Source organism: Zea mays, chromosome 4 (assembly GCF_902167145.1).
Source record: "Zea mays cultivar B73 chromosome 4, Zm-B73-REFERENCE-NAM-5.0, whole genome shotgun sequence".
Taxonomy (NCBI): domain Eukaryota; kingdom Viridiplantae; phylum Streptophyta; class Magnoliopsida; order Poales; family Poaceae; genus Zea; species Zea mays.
The window spans coordinates 20803306-20823800 of NC_050099.1; the positions used below are offsets into that span (position 1 = coordinate 20803306).

Here is a 20495-nt window from a genome sequence, read left to right on the forward strand (position 1 = left end):
AAACAAAAAATTTTAGTTACCAAACATATCTTCCTCTCTCTCTCTCTCTCCATATAAACACATGCACCATTCATCAAACAACTAAATATATCTTGGATAAACTAAATTGAGAACTAAACATGAAAAGGGAGAGAGGAGAGACAATATCTAACCATACTTTTTAGCAACCTTCTTCCAAAAAATGAAGATCAAAACATTTACCCTTGTATTTTGTCAAATCTAGACCACCAAAATTGCCTCCAATGGAAGGTGGCTGCGAGAAACAGTACTGATCGAAGAGTAAGAAGGGGTTTTATACTAGAACCATCACTTACGGTTGCATAAGGAACCACTAGTGGAAACACATTGCACTGGCGGTTCGCTTAATTAAATCGCTAGTACAAATCGTCCATTTCACTTACAATTTTCTTAAGTGAACCGTCAGTGCAAAAATAGTTTTCAATGGCGGTTTCTTACACCAACCACCTATGGAAATGGACGATTTGCATTGGTAGTTTAATTAAGCGAACCACCAATGCAAATGTGTTTTCACTAGTGGTTCTTGAATCGGGGCCACAAATTTTATTTCACTGACGTTCGATAACTAAAACCACATGTAAAAAATAGACATCACTGTAGTCATGAGCATTTTTCTACTAGTGTCCCTCCAGGGGCGAGATCTAGGTCCTACACGAAGCCCTTTGCGCCATCACCTATGGTCTGCGCGCCTACACGTGGACGGTCAACGCGCCCACAGAGAAAACCGTAGTTATCTATGCTAAAGTTACCTACACGCGGACCGTCCGGTGACCCATCGCGGACCGTCCGGCACCTCGAAGAGATGTGCCTAAGGTCTAGCTAGACTCACCACGAGCAAGATCTAGGGATCATTGGTGTTTTCCCCCAAAAGGCGCCAACACATAGAAACAAGAAATATAATACTCCATCCGTCCAAAATAAAATTTGTTTTACCTTTTTAGTTGATTCATACATTAATTAATGTATTACTTTTATATGTGTGTATAGATTTATTATTATCTATTTGAATATAGATATAAAAATTAAAAGCTGAAACGATTAATATTTAGAGATGGAGGAAGTATATTTATTATAAATAAATAAATGGAACATCTTGGAGTAGTCGAGCGATGTGTATATACTCAATATTATTCATCATCATGATTGCCATGAGCAAACGTGTTACGGCTTCTCGAAGTTGATCTTACACCCACATGTGATCCATCTAATTTGTGATGTGGACAATATACATATATTTGTATATATTGACAGATATACAATTTATTGAGTGTTTGTGAACAGAAATGGCTTTTTTTATATATGGCCGTATCTTCGCTGGATAGCTACAAATATATATATGCGTGCTGTGTATCTCTTTCATATGATCATGATCGATAAGGTACAAAAGTGTACTGCTATCGTCTGTGATAAGCAGCAAAAACATTGCGTGTCCTCATGAATTTCAATTATATATAATTTATGTATAATAGGAACTAAATAATCATGATTTTAATTTGTCGTACTTACATGAGGAGGGTTAAATATATTTATAATACTGGATCAGCAGAAGGATCGAGTGGAGTAGCAGCAGCGGCAATGGGTTCCCCTCTTCTCCTCACCGTCACGTTGAGCCCGCCGGCCATGTGCGCCGTCATCAGCGGCAGGAACACCGGCACGCGGCCCTCGTCAACGGGCACGATCTCGAACCGCCGGAGCACGGTGCTGGCCACGAACTTCATCTGCACGAAGGCCATCTCCTTGCCGAGGCACGTCCGCGGCCCCGCCTGGAACACCGGGTACTTGAACGGCGACACGCCGGCCACCGCGGCGGGGGGCGCGTTGTCCTCCCCTATGGACAGCCAGCGCTGCACGCTGAAGTCGGCGGCGTTGGCGCCCCAGATGGACTCCATCCGCCCCATCCCGTACTGGAAGTAGGTGACGCGGTCGCCGCGCTCCACGCGGGTGCCGTCGGGCAGCACGTCGCCCGCCGCAGCGTGCTTGGAGTCCCACGCCACCGGCGGGTACAGCCGCATCGTCTCGCACAGCGCCGCGTGGAGCACGCTCATCTTGCCCTGCCCGCCTGCGGCGTGGCTCGCGCCGCCGCCGCCCGTGACCTCCCGCAGGACCTCCCGTTCCACGTCGCGGTGGCGGGTGAGCAGCCAGAAGAACCATGTCAGCGCGGACGACGTGGTGTCGCGCCCGGCCATGATGAAGCTGATCACCATGTCGCGGATCATCTCGTCCGGGTACCCGCATTCGATCATCCGCGACAGCAGGTCGCTCCTCCGCCCGTCGGCGTCGTTGACCTGCAGGCCGCGCTCCTTCTTGCGGATGCGGATGAGGTCCATGACGGCCTCGTGGATGACCCGGATCTCCTCGCGCAGCATGCGCTCCGAGCCCACGCCCAGCGCGCGCTTGGCCTTCCACACGGCGGCCACGGGCGCGGCGCCGCGCCTGGCGATGATCCCCGCGGCCGCGTCGAACGCCGCGGCCAGCCTCGGCGCCGGCAATGCCGGGTCCAGGCAGCCGGGGTCAACGCCCAGCGACACGCGGCAGATGACGTCGAAGGAGAAGCGGCGGAGCAGGTCCTGCATGTCCACGGCGTCGCCGCGCGCCGCGGCCAGGCCCAGGGCCGGCACGAGGCGCTCCCGCGCCTCGTCCTCGAGCACGGCGAACTCCAGGTCCCTGAGCGCGCGCGCCGAGAACTCGTGGCTCACCAGCTTCCTCTGCGCGTACCACAGCTCGCCGTCGACGTTGAAGATGCCGGTGCCGAGCAGGTCGCCGAGGATGTCGGTGAAGGGCTTCCCCTTGGGGTAGTTGCCGAAGTTGCCCTTGAGGATGTGCTCCACGTTCACCGGGTTCGCCGTCACCACGGTCCGCCGCGCGCCCAGACGGTCCACGACGATCGTCTGCGTCGGCGACGCCGCCAGCATCTCGGTGTACCAGTCCAGCAGCCGCCACCGGTTCTGGTAGAAGCTGACCAGGCAGCCAATCAACGGGTAGGTCCTGGGGCCGTTGCCATGGCTGATGCGGGACCTGAATCGGACGCTGTACAAGAGGAGGAGGAGGCAGCACGCAGCTAACCACAGCACGTAGCAGATCATGGTGTGTACGTGCAACAAGAATCCTAGAGAGGGGCCCGGGCCCGGATTGGAGGAGGTAGGGAGAGAGCACCTACTAAGAGGAAGCATGGGAGAGACAGCGCACACTATTCGTCGATATATATATACATATACGCGTGGGATATATGTGGGTAGAGGGGGAGGGACCGGTGCGAGGTCGGCAGGGTCGCCATTGGAGGTCCATGCCTCCTCCTTTGTGGTGGGGGTAGGGGTCCTTGTTAATGCCCACGTTTTTGTAGAGGGGAGGAGGCGAGAGAGAGGTGGAGGGAAGCCAGGTAAGGTCTCCCCACTTGTTTGTCTGGCTGGGCAGTGTGGAGAGCTCTTTGCGTTTGGCGTCGTCGTGTCGACCGGCTGTTTGCTCTTTTGGGAATCGGTTTCACAAATAATTGTTATATCGTCTTAATCTCATAAATGCATACATATATATACTTGATATCGACTTGTATTTATGTTGTGCCTGGCCGGGATGCGCTTGGATTCGATTCGGTGGAGAACTCTCGATTCTTATTATTGCAAAAGGATTTGTAGCATAAACTAAATCAAAATTTTCAAACCATTCGAAAACAAAATTCTGTGGATCGGACTACTTATTAGTTATTGTTACTTTGTGTACCTAGATTATCTTCACCCAAGTTTATGTTGAAGGAAAAATCTCTATCCTCCGATTGGGTATAGAAGGCCAAACGGGCCGTGCTTGGCGGGCCAGCCCGAGGCACGATCCATTTAATATTATTTGGGTTGGCATGATTATTTTTTTATTTTATAAAAAATAGTATATATATTTATAATTTATATTCACTATTTACCACAACACAACGTGTGTTCTACTAGTTAGCCAGCTTCACCTTGCGCCTCTCGCCCTTTCTTCAAGTGGGCGTGTCATGCCTGAGCTGCGGCCATGGCATGTAGGCCAATCCGGCACGGACCGATTAGCTATCGGGTCTAATGGGCTCGGGCCGCCCCGTTTGGGCACCTATACGGTCAGGTGGCGGAATGCATCCGCCCTGGTCCTTTGATAAGGAGGGGGTCTATAGAGGTCTAGCTGACTGAAAGGATGGACACAAGAACACCAGGATTTATAGTGGTTCGGACCGCCGGAGCGTAATGTCTTACATCCACCGTGAGTTGTATTGCTAGTGCATCTAGCATGTGAGCTGGAATATGAGCCTAAATATTCTCCCCTCCTCTGCATCGCAAGTGCCTTTCCTTTTATAATCCAAGGGGGCACGTTACAAGGGAGCTGGCCCCAACAGGAGGGCCTAGGAGTTACTTATAATACGAAGCGTTACCTGTCGGGTAAAGTTGGCGGTGCTAGGTCTTCTAGACGTGTATCCTCTCTTAGTGGCAGAATGCACCCGCCCTGGTCCTTTGATAAGGAGGGGTCTAGAGGTCTGCCTGGTTGAATGGATGAACACAAGAACACCAGGATTTAGAGTGGTTCAGGCCACAGCGATATAATACCCTACATCCACTGTGAGTTGTATTGCTTGAGAGCCTAAGTGTATCTAGCCTGTGAGCTAGAATATTAGTCCAAATATTCTACCCCCTCTACATCGCAAGTGCCCTTCCTTTTGTAGTCTATGGGGGCACGTTACAAGAGAGTTGGGCCCCAACAGGTGTACCCAGGAGTTACTTATAATACGAAGCGTGAACCGTCAGGTAGAGTTGGTTGTACTAGATCTTCTAGGCGTGTATCTCATCTTGGTCGTTGTGCGAGCTCCTGATATCCTATCGTCTTGCCCCATCTAATCAAAACATAGGCCTTGGTGTAGGGTGCGACATAGTCTGATACGCTGTCGTGCGTAGGGGTGTATGGACAGTGTCGTCCCGTCTCCTCCACTTATCTCCTCATGCCTCGTTAATGCACGAGGAACAGTAGAGGCCATAATGAAGGGTGCCCAAGTGATGTATTGTTTAACACCTTGATTTTTGGGTATAAAAATTTCTTTGCTCTAAACTCGAAATTCAAGTGTTACCCTCTCTTTTCCTCGCTTTTCTTTTCTTTTTTAAATAAAGGAGAGTTATTTTGTTATATATTGGTGTAAGGCTATTGAAGTGAGCCTATAGGTGCTTTGATTGTTGCATTCATGTCGTTGCATAGTATTTCTAAGTGCAAAAGGTGTTTGAAACATGTTAATATATCCTGTAGAAGCTTTCGGTAAATTTTCATTTTTTCGGAATATTTTTCTATTTTCCAAAAAACAAAACCTATTTATTTGAGGTACTTCAAAATATTTCAAAAGCTCTAATTATATTTCCAAAAGTTTGTGGTGATGGTAGTTAATCTAACATGGGACATGTTATCAAGTTTCGTACTCAAATGGGTGAAGCTAGTACAATGTACTTAATGAATGTGTTCATTTTATTTTTCTCTTTCTAGTAAAGCTTTTGCATGGTTTACATTATCATCTACTTGTTCTATTGTTTCATGGGCTAAGTTAGAAGAAAAATAATCATGAACAATGTTAAACTAGAGTAACATGATTGTCACATCTTACTTCAGTTTGTCAAGGGTGTGATGAGTTTGTCTTTTTATTCAATGCTTAAGAGACATTAAGAACCAATGTTTTCATTTGATGATCTCTCAAAGAGATTTAGGGTCTATTTTGTTCCGCTATAGTTTCTTGAAAATCTGATTCTAGCTATGAGCCATGAGTAAGCTGTTGTGAGCAACAACTATCAACTGTAGATTATATAACATCATGATAGCTTGATAACATGGATGGCAGGCATCTAGAAATTCTATGGTAGATGGTGATTCAGAACTGAACTAGAGGAACATGTAGATTTTTAGAATCTATTATATTATTATACCCGTTTGGTTGAGATTCTAGATTTTTGGCAGCGAAACTGATTCAGAAAGCTGGACGAAATACACCCTTAGTTGATTTAGCTTTTAATCGTTTGTGCTCATGTATTAAAGAAAAAAATGAACAATATATGTTTTTTATGTTAAATAATTGTTGCAAAAGGACATTGCGGTTGAATCTAACTTAAAAGAATCTCGCGAAGTTCATAGATCACATAGTCCAAATGTGCAGGTCAGAAAGTTGTTCCAATAGCTAAACAATGAAAGTAAGGAGTGACATGTTGCTGAATTTGTTTGGCCAACACAAACTAAATCAATAACTTATCTTTTTCTCAAGTCGATTCACAATAATCGACAATAAGATGTTAAGTATATTTTTGATCCCGCTAAATGTGACGGCATCTTAGAGGATTTGCTTAAATTTGGTTATATTAATATGCCACATCCATTGCTTTGATTGATGAGATTAAATGAATAAATTATTACAAATATCTTAATTCTTTATCTCATGCAACTAAAGATTGCAATGTCGTTCGTCGATAGGTCCAATGCCTCTCACTGAGGATGTCCGAGTCTTACTTAGATGCAAGTTGATTATCTCCTTCTCAGTCATCCGAAATAAAAAGTGGTAGCATGTTGTTTTGATCCATTTGGAGCAAGATGATACAACCATTGGTAAGAATGTCAATACTGGAAAGCCTTAAAGTTTTTGGGGTGAAGGCTTGTGTTTGAGAGAGAAGAAGATGGCCAAAACAATCTTATAGTCGTAGCTAGATCAATGAGGTCTTTAAAAAAGAAAAATGAAGTGGCAGAAACATTGTAGAGGTTGGTTAGGCCTAAAAATGGTGTCGGCCAGGCGACTTTGGTCTAAGTAGTGTTATAGAGCTAACTAGGCCAGGCATAGGGGTTAGTGGGGCCAAGTTGGCTACTAGGCTGACTACAGGAGTTGGCTAGACTGACTTTACCACCTTTAGTAGGCTCAATTCGTCCTAGTCATATACATATGTGCCAAAGATATCGAAGATTAGAATGTGTAAATATAATGTTGATAAGAAATAGGGGAAGGTTGTGAAGCACCAATGCACCTTTGATAGACTCATAAAAGAAATATAGGTAGTAAAAGGTCAATTCTACAAATTCATCATTAAAAAAGAGATAGTCTACTCCTCTCAAGCAAGATGACCAATCCAAGCATATTGTGGTGTCTCTATCATAGCAAAAAAGTTATTCCATGTGTGTCTCATTGGGTCCTCTAATTTCACCTATTACATAAGCAATTTGAGAGGGGGCTATGGAGTTTGGTTTCTTTACCCTCCATTGTCATTAGTATATCATAAAAGAAGTGCAAGTCATGGTTAGGTGACTACATCAAGAACTTTGACTCCTCAAGAATAGGTAAATGCACCTATGCAAATCTATGTACCTAAGAAGCAAGAGGTGATTTCTGTTGCTACTACACCAAAATCTAATGATCTGCCATTTATTACAATTGGCTTCACAAAGGTCCCAATCATAAACAATAAAGGGTCAGTTACAGTTGAGGATACGACTCCTGTAATGTGCCAAGATGGATTTGTAAGTGTTGTTGGAGATGTTGGAAAAGCGAAGTGTGCTAAGAAAGATACTAAATACAAGCAACTCATGTGGTGTCCTCTAGGGTTGTCCAAGAGACATCGACGAAAATTGTAGCATGCTTAACACAATAAACAGAAGAGGGAAAGTTGGAGAAGATGAGGGGAGAAATCTTTAATGCAGTCCAACCAATTTTCCTAAAAAATAAGCAATAGAGGAAAAAAGTTGAAGGTTCCCTTGCAAAAGTTGGCCTAACCACCATAGGGATGGTGTAAGGAAAATGGACCCTAGGCCATTTGGCTAAGTGATTTTGATGTTTGATGATCAGTATAACCTTGTGGACTAATGTGTTTGCTAGTGTTTGTTTTTATATTTCACAAGATGCGAAAAAGATTAGACTGAGGCACTGAGGATGCAACACCTCAAAAGAAGACATAAAAGATGTGTAGAAGTCCAAGACTCAAGAATAAAAGAAGCCCAAAAGAAACATCAAAGAAATCCAGGAAGTGGGCAGTCAGCCAGCGCCCTAGTGGCGCACCGGACAGTGAACAGTACTTGTCCGGTGTGCACTGGACTGTCTGATGGGACACCGGGCAGTCTGCGTAGAGAGCCTGCAACTAGACGCTCTCGGGCTATAGCACCGGACTGTCTGGTGTGCACCGGACTGTCTGGTGTGCACCAGACTGTCTGGTGTGCACCGGACAATCTAGCAATGGTTGGATCCAATGGTCAACTGCTACAGACCCCAACGGTTGGCTGATGTGGCCAGGGCACCGGCCAGTGAACAATGCATGTCCGGTGTGCACCGGACTGTCCGGTGCGCCCGTCAACAGAAACAACAACTTTCTGTCCAACGTCTATATTTGAGGGGAAGGCTATAAATACCCCCAACCAGCCATTTGGAGGAGTGGGAGCCCAAGCAACATACCAAGGCATATTGTAGACATTTCCAAGTGCTCAAACACCCAAGTGCTTAATAAAATCACTCGATGATTAGCGTAGGTGCTTTGCGAAGTGTTTAGGTTAGTTAGACCGCATTAGCACTTGCTCTAGGTGAATCCTAGTTAGTTGAGTGGGTTTAGAAAAATCACACAACCCCTCGGCTCTTATGCGAGCCATTGTAATTGTATCGAGTGGGGCGAGAGTCTTACGAGACCGTGACAATCGCGTTTGTGTCACGACTGCCACCGTGTACCAGAGGGAACGAGGCCCATGGCGTTTCGGCCGGAAGCTCAATGGCGGAGACGACGAGGAGCGTCCGAGAGGAGCCGGAAGCGGAGCACCACTTGCGAGTGGAGAAGGCCTCAGGCTCTCTATGGAGTTACTTGACCGTGGTGCTTGGCCCTCGTGTGGGCTTCCCTTTGCGTAGGGGCACCAACGAGGATTAGTCGGGACCATGCGTGGTTCCGAATACCTCGGTAAAAATACCGGCGTCATCCACGAGAGCTTACATCTCTACCTTGCTCTTTACCTTCCGCATTTATATTAAAGTATTTAAGTTTCAATCTTGCCTTTCTAGTTAGACTATTTAGGATTGAAACATATGCTTTGCAGTAGAGAGAGCAACACTTAGACAAAACCTAGTTTGCACATTCTAGATTGTTTATTTGCATAGGTTTTGCTCTAGGGATTTAATTGTGGCCTAGTTTAGAGGAAGTTTTTATAAGTCCTAATTCACCCCCTTAGGCGTCACCATTTTCTTCAATGGTATCAAAGCCTAGTTTGGCTCATTTGAAACGTTTTAGCATCATCGCTAATCGAGTCGGCACTTTTTAGAGGAAGGGAATGGATACCCATTGTCCACCACACTTTGACGGCACTAACTTCCCATATTATAGTGCTAGAATGGCTTGTTACCTAGATGTCGTTGATCTAGGTGTTTGGAGAGTCACTCATGAGGAGATGAAACCACCTAAAAATCCCAAGAACCTCACCACGAGTGAAGAAAAGGAAATTTATTTGAATGCTAGAGCCAAAAATTGCTTATATAAATCTCTTAGCATGGAAATTTTCAATCAAGTTTTTACACTAAAAACTGCTAATGAGATTTGGCTAAAATTGCATGAGCTCCATGACGACACATCCAATATCCGTGAGCAAAAACATTGTCTAGTTTTAAATGAGTGCAATACTTTTGCCATGAAAGATAATGAGCTTGTTAGAGACATGTATTCTCGTTTAAATCTAATCATCAATGAGCTCAATTCTATTGACATTAATAAGCTAGGTGATGCGAACATTGTGAGGAAGATTATCTCCCTACTACTACAACAAAAATATGGGAGCATCATCAATATTCTTCACAACATGGAGGACTTGAGTCAAATGAACCCGACCATTGTGATTGGAAAAATTGCTGCATTTGAGATATCGCGAAAAATGGATCGACAAGAGGAGCCAACTTCTTCAAGACCATATGCTTTTGCATGTGATGAAAAGAACAAGGGAAAGAAGAAGGCTCACACTCCAAGCTCCTCAAGTGAAGAGGAGGAGGAAGAAGAAAGTGATGATTATGAAGATAATCAACCATCAACATCATCCTCCGAGGACAAAGAAACAATCCGACGCATCGGAAAGATAATGGGGATGATCTACAAGATTAATTTAATGGGTGTGCCTCTGCAGGCCGAGAATCTTCTTTTTAAAATTGACAGGAAAAAGCAAAGAAAGAGAGGATGCTTCGCATGCGGGGAAAAGGGCCACTTCAGGGACAACTGTCCAAATATGGCTGAACCCACAAAGAGGAGGAACAAAGGCAAGACACTCACAAGTGTCAAGACTTGGGATGAATCTTCAAGCGAAGAGGAACCTCTAGGGACACATAGCCACCGATCCTTATCACGCTCGTCACTGTCATCACACAAGTGCCTTATGGCAAGAGGTAAAATGAGTATCACATCATCTAGTGATGATAGTAGTAGTGATGATGATGAAGGTGAGGGAAAGCCCTCCTTAGATGAACTTGCGGAAGACGTTAAATTTTTGAGGATGTATGCATTAAACAAAAGGCTCAACTTAAAACTTTTAAAACTAAGCTAATTAGCTCTCAAAATGATTATAAATGTTTGCTATAAAATTTGAAACATTTGCAAATTTGAATTGTGAGCTAACAACTAAAATTGAGAAATTAGAGTCTAATGCTCCATCCTCAGCTACCGATGATGGCCTTATTAAAAGGAATGGAAAACTTAAGGCTAAGTTAGCTAGCTCTCAAGAAGTAATTGAAAACTTGCTAGAAAAAATGGAAATTCTTTGCATACACAATAATGAGCTAACTACTAAGCTAGAAAACATCGGTTGCACCACAGGAGCATCTTTATTTGAAATTCCTGAAATCATTAAGAAAGACGCTTCGACTTCTTTCTTTGATTTAATTGATGATTCTAATCCTTGCAATCAAGTTCTTGTTAAGAATGTTGTTATAGAAACATGTTAACATGAGATTGCAATGGAGAATGAGCAATTAAAGCAAGAGGTGGCTCGCCTTGGCAAGGCATTGTATGACAAGAAAGGCAAACCAAACAAATCCAACCTCCTCAGGATAACACTACTGCTAGAGTGAACAAGCATATGAAGGGTGAAACTGTGATTTGTAGGCTATGCCACAAGGAAGGCCACAAGTCTTACCAATGCAAGGCGAAGACCGGGGATAAGCAAAAGCAAAAGCGAACAACCAAAATCTCCAACACATACATCAACAAGGTTGACAAAAAGGCTGCTACACCATATTTGATCAAGAAGGAAAAGACTGGAAAGGTGATAGCAATCAAGGCCAACAAGCAAGCCAACAAAGAAAAAGGGGCCAAACACATTTGGGTGCCAAAGGAGATTATCTCAACCATGAAAAACATCAAAAAGGTTTGGATCCCAAGAGGGAAGTGAGAAGTCTGAAGGACTTCAGGGAATTTGGAGAGTTGGCAAAATTGGGATGTATATCATGGGATACATCATATTGAATCAAGTCTATTGCCAAGTTGGTCAGTGAATACTTGGGACCCAAATTCCCCACCCATGACTATGGTAACTAGATTTATTGTATTTTCTTTTTAGATATGTGTATCTATTTTTCTTATATCTAGTTTTTACCTTACATGCCTAGTTTTACATGTAATATTTATTTTGACTAGAGTTTCATGCATACTAGGTCAATCATATGGTAGGAATGCTCATTTTCAATTCATATCCTTGAGCAAACCTACATGGTTTAAAAAGATTAGTTAAGCGCGACACATAGCTTATTTAAAATTCCTAAGAAAATGGTGCTTCAATTGATATCTTCATAGAGTATATCCAACATGTGGTATCATTTAACCTATATGTGCAAAAACTTAGATTATGGATAATTTGCCCCTCTTGATATCAAAATCAAAGTGCAAGTCTTTTACAAGTATTCAAAACTTGTTTGCACACTTTCAGGGGGAGGTTACTCTATAATCTAAGTCTTTGACACTAATACTTGTTTTCAAGTCTATTATGTGTACTAGTCTCATTGAAGGAAAATGGAGTCTCAGGAGAAAGACAATAAGCATCCACTGCAAATCTACAAGAATTTTCAATTGATTCCACAAGTGGTTTCATTCAACAATTGGTATCGTTTACATGTATTCTCTAGACTATATTTCACATCTTTTACTTCCTATGTTGCTATAAATGCATATGTTGTGAAAATATATCTTTTACCTATGCATAAGGGGAGTTAGTCTAATCAAACTATATCTTGCACCTCTCTTTCTCATGTGCTTTTCCTAAGAAGAGGATCTCCGTCAGGGAGAGTATTTCTTCATCTATGACAAAGGGGAGAATATACTTTCAAAACGGAGAATACTCTTTTAGGGGGAGTAATCTTTTTAGAGGGCAAGACTTTTATTTGCTTCCTATATGTTGTTAATGTCTTCCTTTTCGGTGGTTGATGCCAAAGGGGGAGAAGTTTTAGGGACTAAAGCATGAAAAATATATCAAACACCAAAGCCACCCAATTTAAAAATTTTAAATTTTTTATCTTACAAATGGTTTTGGTCCGTCATGTACCTTACGTCTAAAATAGGAAGTAAGTGAATTATGGAGTTAGGGGAAGGCTTAAGTCCATAACTCATTTTGAGGGGACACTCATGCATCCTAGCAAGTAGATTGCATATTTTCATTGAAATGTTTGTTATATTTGCTTGCTTTGGTTGTGTTGTCATCAATCACCAAAAAGGGGGAGATTGTAAGAAAAGAAACTCAAAAGAAGCAGGGAAGAAATCCAACAAGTGGGCAGCCAGCCAGCGCCCTGGTGGCGCACCGGACAGTGAACAGTACATGTCCGGTGTGCACCGGACTGTCCGGTTGGATCTAACGGTTGACTGCTACAGACCCCACGGTCGGCTGACGTGTCCAGGGCACCGGACAGTGAATAGTGCATGTTCGGTGAGCACCGGACAGTCAGGTGCGCCCGTCGATAGAAACAACAACTTTCTGTCCAATGGCTATAATTGAGGAGGAAGGTTATAAATACTCCCCAACCGGATATTTGGAGGTGTGGGAGCCCAAGCAACATACCACGTCATATTGTAGACATTTCCAAGTGCTCAAACACCCAAGTGCTTAATAGAATCGCTCGGTGATTAACGTAGGTGCTTTGTGAAGTGGTTAGGTTAGTTAGACCGCATTAGAGCTTGCTCCAGGTGAATCCTAGTTAGTTGAGTGAGTTTAGAAAAAACACACAACCCCTCGGCTCTTGTGCGAGCCGTTGTAGTTGTACCGAGTGGGGCGAGAGTCTTGCGAGACCGTGACAACCGAGTTTGTGTCACGACCGCCACTATGTACCGGAGGGAACGAGGCCTACGACGTTTCGGCCGGAAGCTCGATGGCGGATATGGCGAGGAGCATCCGAGAGGAGTCGGAAGCGGAGCACCACTTGCGAGTGGAGAAGGCCCGCAGCTGTCTACGGAGTTACTCGACTGTGGTGCTTGGCCCTCGCATGGGATTCCCTTTGCGTAGGAGCACCAACGAGAATTTGTCGGGACCTTGCGTGGTTCCGAACACCTCGGTAAAAATATCAGCGTCATCCACGAGAGTTTGCATCTCTACCTTGCTCTTTACCTTCCGCATTTATATTAAGTATTTAAGTTTTAGTCTTGCCTTTCTAGTTAGACTATTTAGGATTGAAACTTAGGCTTTGCGGTAGAGATAGAAACACTTAGACAAAACCTAGTTTGCCCATTCTAAATTATTTATTTGCATAGGTTTAGCTCTAGGGATTTAATTGTGGCCTAGTTTAGAGAAAGTTTTTAGAAGTCCTAATTCATCCCCTCTTAGGCGTCACTGTTTCCTTCAGATGGCCATGGTGACTTCCCCTATATTGTTGTAGAAGTCGACTAGGCTAGGTTTGTGTTGATCTAGCTGACTTCTTGGGTTGGCTAGGATGGGTTTGTGATGGTAAAGCCAGTTTCCACACCTCGTTTAAATGTCAACCAAGCCAGCTATGGTGACCACATTGGTTTTCTCTGTTCTAGCGGCTACTGATACATCACCAATTGATTTAGCACTCTCCATTGTTGATATTGCCCCTAAAAGTGTTGATGAAGCTTCTAAGGAGCGAGATAAGGAGATGGAATACTATGAGCTTACTCCATAAAAGGCGAAAGTAAATGTGATAAATTTATCTTCTGACTATTAATGATTGGAAATGATTCAACGATGGCTCAATTTAACTTTTCTACTCAAAGTGTCATATTTTAGCTAATAATTCCATCAATCATCTCAAGCCACTACATGTGAAGGGTATATTAATGGGACGCCAATTCCTAAGATGTTGGTGAATAGTGGGGCAAAAGTAAACTTTATGCCATATATTTGCTATATAAGAAGTTTGGTGGCACATATGATGAGTTGTTTAAGGCCAACAATTCGATTGGAGAAGTTGGAAGAGGTGGTCCTATTCTGGCCAAAGGTGTTGCATCCATGGAGCTTACCTTTGGGAGCAATACTTTGTCCATGACCGTCTTCATCATCGAGGTGCAAGGTAGATATAATTTAGTACTTGGGAGCAACTTGATTCATGCAAATCAGTGTCCCTTTGAGATTCTACTAATTTCTCATTTAGTGGGTGGGAGATAATGTTGAAATTGTCTATGCAGATTCATTGGGTTGGGTTGCAATTGCTGACGCTCCTTCACTTGAGGGGCATGATGGTATTGCCTTCTTGTCTAGTCGTGGACTAACTAACCTTCAGTTTGTTCGTGTCACCAGGGAAGGCTTTGTACCTATCTATTTTGATCTAATTAATGATTTACTCAATATGATCATGTGTAGTATCAAACTTCTAAGGCTGATCCATGTGAAGCTATTGATGACCTTGACAAGCTTGATAAGTTGGGCAACAATTTAATGTTGGTTTACCAATGAAAAAGTTAATATTGGGAATGACTCTTTGTTTAGGCTGGTGTTTATAAATAAAAACTTGATATACAAAGTTGAGTTAGTCACGATTCTCAAAAAGTATGTTGATTGCTTTGTATGGAGTTATACTCAGATGCTTAAATTAAATTGAGAGCTTGTTGAGCATCGACTATCCATTAAACATGGATTGTAGCCTCATAAAAACATCATTGTTGCTAAAGACCACATTAAGGAAGATATTAATCAGTTGTTAGAAGCGAGGTTTATTAAGAAATGTGGATATGTGAAATGGGTCTCTAATATTGTGCCATATGAAAAGAAAGATTCTAGAAGTTAAGCATCTACATTAATTTCAGAGATTTGAATAGAGATGCTACAAAATATGAATATCCTATGACTATAGCTGATATGCTTATTAATGATGCTTGAGGAGATCGGGTTATTAGTTTTATTGATGCAACACTGGCTATAATTGGATTTTTATGGCCAAAGAGGACATGTCCAAAATAGCATTTGTATGTCATGGATTTGTTGGTCTCTTTGAGTGGGTTGTGAGGACATTCTGATTTAAGAATGTAGGCGCTACCTATCAACATGCTATGAATTTGATTCTCCATATTTGATTAGTGTGGTCATGGAACTCTATATTGGTGATATTGTTATCAATATGAGGCACCCATACATCTCATTTGGCTGATTTATGTTTTGCTTTTGAGAGGATGTGCCAATATGGTTTAAAGATGAAACTGCTCAAATATGATTTATGTGAATCGGTTGGAAAGTTCTTGGGATTTACTATTCATAATAAAGGCATAGATATTGATCCTAAAAGAATAGAGGCTACCAAAAGAGCTCGGTCTTCTACATGCCAAAAAGACTTGCATAAGTTCCTAAGAAAGGTGAACTACTCCAGGAGATTTATTGCAAACCTTTTACCACTATACTCCGATCGAGAAATAAATTTAAATTTACTTAGCAATAGAAGAACCAAAGACATTTGAGAAGATAAAGGAATTTGTCAACACCATCGGTTCATTGTGCACCTAGAAGAGGACTTCCATTTAAATTATGTTTTGATGTTGAAGAGGACCGCTAGTGTTTTTTGACTCAAGAAAATGAAAAGAAAGAATATGAGATCTCTTATATTGGTCGAGGTCTCCTTGATCTTGAGACAAGTTATGCCCATATTGAAAAGTTATGCTTGTTGATGTACTATGCTTATGTTAAGATGAGACATTATTATTGTCTAATAAATGCATTGTTGTTTGCCAAGCTAACGTGATTAAGCATAAATTATATTGGTCAATCCTTAGTGGAAGTCTCGGCAAATGGAAATACATATTTATTGAGTATCATTTGACTTTTGAGCCATTGAAAACATTAAAAAGTCAAATCATTGCTAATTTCATTGTTGAGCATGGGACTTAATTGAAAGATGAGATAATTTACCACACTTCTACTTTGTGGAATCTATAAAGGATATATACCAGGGGTACTTAGGATACGTCAATCCTGAAGATGCTGATTTATGGGTCTATCATGTGGGGCCAACATTACTAGTGTCAATCCCTCATTTAGGTGCAGCAACTACTGGCGCCGAGTGGTTAGGCACGATTTAGGGAAGCAAGCATCCAAGGCAAGCTATAATTAGGGAGTTTGTTTCCGTTGTTAGTAGGCTATGTGTCTATATATTGGAGGTAATAGGCACTCTTTGGAATTAAGAAAGAACTACACATCTCAAATATCCCTTTTCTCCTCTTAATTTCATCCCCTTCATCACCAGGGCATCGAGCAAAAACCACGATGCCTCTACTAACCGAGGCTACGAGCTATGTAGTCGAGGCATTGTCGCCTTAGGCGTCAACGCCCTTAACAACCTGGTAGCGCCGAGTGGCTTGGTATCACGATCCAGTCAATCGTCATCCACTACACCGTCGGTCTCCCTGCCCACTTCCGCCGTGTCAACGCCCCCAAACCCGTCTGGATCCACACCAATGGCCAAACTGACAACAACCGATATCGTGGCCCTCATCACCAAGTTGACCACGACCATTGAGATCATGCAGACCAAGTTCGACATGCTCAAGTAATGCACTATCGACTCCTCCCCATCGGGCGCTAGAGGGCTGCATGGCAGCAAGCACCACAACAATCAAGAGCCGCATTTCCAGAAGATGGATTTTCCCAAGTTTGATGGGAAATCCGATCTAGTAGCATTCATTAATCGGTGCAAGTCATACTTTCACTAATAATGCATCACAGAAGAGGAACAAGTATGGATGGCATCATACAACCTAGAGGCGGGTGCCTAGCTATGGTTCATGTAGATTCAGCGCGATGAGGGCACACCCCCGTGGAGGCGCTTCACCGAGCTGCCCAATATCCGCTTTGGGCTGCCTTTGTTTTCCAACTCACTCGGTAAAATCATGGCATGCAGACGCACAGGCTTAGTTGTTGAATATCAGGGCCGTTTTGAGACCTTGCTTTCCCGTGTTGGCACACTCGTGGAGGCCAAGAAAGTGCAGCTCTTCACCATTGGCCTACAACCACCCCTCCGCCTCGACATCACGATCCACAACTCATAGGCCCTCACCGTCGTCATGACTTTTGCTCGCAAGCTAGAGTTGTGCGATCCATGTGTAGAGGCCTCCACGCCACAACGACGCCACCCACACCGGAGGGGTATCCTATCGGTGCCCCATCGTGACTCACATTGCTTGTGCCTAGTCCGTTGGCTACTTCCTAGCAGACACCAGTGACAGTAGAGGGGCTCTAGGTCAACCGCCTATCCCAGGCGGAGATGGAGGAGCGATGTCGCCTGGGCTTCTGCTTCAATTGCAATGAGAAGTTCAAGCATGGCCACAACCTTGTCTGGCAACGAATCTTCCTCCTCAACTTGGCGCTCGAGGACAACAAGGGGGACTCCGAGGTAGACGAGTCAGCCACCGACGAGCCGTAGATCTTGGTCCACGTGATCACTAACATCCGCACTAGTGAGACAATGCAAGTGTGCATCCAACTTGGCGATGTCTCCATCCTCGCCCTCCTCGACTCTAACTCCACTCAAACTTTGTCACTGAGGAGGCAACCTCCAGCACCTCGCTCTAGCTTTGACTCGAGGGCAAATTGTAGGTTAAGGTGGTGAACAATGACCATGTATCGTGCCCAGGCTGGGCATGTACAGCGACACAATGTTCTCCATCAATGTCGAGGCGTTGTTCACAAATTTCTTCACCCTACCCCCCAACTACTATGAAGTGGTACCCATAGGCCTTGCGATCCTAGGGTGCAAGTTCCACGGAAGCCATATTCTAGAAGACTATTGTAGGGTAGAAGTGACAACATTCGTTCAAGGATCCAAGGACGACATACTAGACATCCCTGGGCCCGAAGGTATTGAGACACTTAGACAAGCTATCAAGAATTTCATCCTTTGTCCTCGAAGGGATGTCGAATCGGTTGATCCACCACCGTCGTCATCCCCTGCCCAACCGTCTCTGCCTCCTCAAAATGCAGTTCCTATTGTACATACATTATCACCTCAAACTTCACATGCTACTCCCCATCCTCTTTTTGACCCATCGTCTCTGCCACAAGCATCGCCATTCAGTGCTCCACCACCTTCTCCTCCTCATCCTCTTGGTGACCCACTATCTACGCCACCAGCAAGGGATCTACATTCTCCACAGCCATCAAGGGATCCGCAGCTATCAAAGAAATCTAAAATTTCTATACCAAAATTGGTGTCCCCATATGAGAAAAAGAAGAGTGAGGCTACCACTGCTGACACAACTCAGTTTTTGTCAGGGATTGTAAGGAGACTCATGACACATACTATTGATTTAACTGAGCACGTGAAGTCTGGAAAAAAGGTTGAGGCAATGATCGTAAAGATAAAAAAGCCAACTAAGGAATATTATAAAAATGTGCTTAAAAACATGTGTCAGGCAGACCTCTACTCCCTTTTGAGAAACTAAGGAAGCTCCTAGCTGGTATTATAAGGTTGCATAACTGGTACATGTGGGCATCTTCAGTTGGCATCGACACCTTCGGTGTATATGTACTAGAAAAAATATTTTCATGGTTTAAGCGATAAGGCATTTATTGCATTCGAGGACATGTGCTTAATGATGAACCTTCAAAGACTTGATGTGCAACTCGTAACGGTGTTTGCATGGTAACTGTCTCTCGTACTTCCAGATATATGTGTTATATTAGTGAGCTGCATAAATTTTCAATATCTGACATGCACGTGTGCCTTGTAGAATCCCGATGCTAGTGCTGGTTAAAGGGTCGGGTATCTCAACCCAATACAGATATCCGAGCAAAATCACACTTTCATGATCGAAAAATATAATGAAGAATTTAAAGAAAAGACGGACAAAGTAGTTGAGAAGCATATAAAGGATATGAAGAAAGATTTTTGAAGCTCGATACGCCACCTACATAGGACATGCAATGCTTCAATTTCAAGACTGGGAAGCCAGAGTGGCCCTATACAACTTTAAGTAAGTGTGATTTTGCATAAATAAAATTAATAATTTCAATACACATTTATCACAAATTTGATTCATACAGGGACCACTGGATATGCTTCCTTATTTATCCCAAGGTTGGAAAGGTGCTGGTGCTTGACTCCTTGGATTACGACACTTCAACATATGCAAAATTCCTCAACATCTTAGAGTTGTAAGCCTTTTCTATGCATGTATACTTTTATAGATGAAAATTTGAGAATAACATGTTAATTCTATTTGAGATCATATGGCTTATAGATTCTATAAGATCAGAGGTGGAAAGTACGACCTATCGAAACAATGCGTGCCATTAAACATCCACTATAAATGCCTGGTAAGTATGTGAATTTATGAATACTTATCATACATGTACGTCCATAGGACAATTTTGCAACTAAATAACCAATCTTCCGGTATGTAGTGCCACAAGCAACTATCCGGATCGGTCCTATTTGGGTTCTATGTGTGCGAGTTCATGAGACAGAACGGACAATAGATCATGAACCCTGGACATGTATTATTAGTAATACTCATGTATGTATTTATGTCATTAAAGATGAAACTGTATTATCTAGTGAAATAGATGATGTTTATAAACTTCATCTACATGAATTTAAATGAGAAAAGCCGAAGAACTTGATCGAAGATGTATTGTATGGAATAATTGAGGACCTATGCACATCTCTACTACTCCTTAAGTCTCTACCGTAGGCATCCACACCCCGTGGTTCTGCCTCCTCGCCCCGCGGCAACTGCCCCCGCCTCTGTCTCCCGCAATCGCCGCTCACTACCGCGATACGCGTCCATCCACGCCTGCGCGGTCGCGTCCGCCATCTCTCCTCGCCCCATTCTCATCTCTCCCGCAATCCCCGCGGTCTCTCTCAGATCAGCGTCCGCGACATCCTCCGCCCTAGATCGCCACGCTCGGCTCTCTCCGTGCCGCCATCAAGGGGTTCTCCTACCAACAACGGACGCCATCAACGGATGGCCTCGAATCCGCCCCATCGCCTCCTACCAACAATGGATGCCATCAACGGACGAGGATCTCCGCTCCACCCTCCTCCCCATGCCGTCAATGGAAGGGGGCTCAGTCCACCT

At 43.6% G+C, this 20495-nt stretch overlaps 1 protein-coding gene across 1 annotated transcript; it reads right to left on the bottom strand.

Annotated features, from left to right (window-relative positions):
* Nucleotides 1-1178: 1178 nt before the first annotated feature.
* ts5 (tasselseed5) lies at nt 1179-3324 on the bottom strand. The gene has a single exon (NM_001382738.1). The coding sequence runs from the start codon at nt 3186-3188 to the stop codon at nt 1545-1547; it is 1644 nt and encodes a 547-aa protein (NP_001369667.1). The 5' UTR covers nt 3189-3324; the 3' UTR covers nt 1179-1544.
* Nucleotides 3325-20495: the final 17171 nt, after the last annotated feature.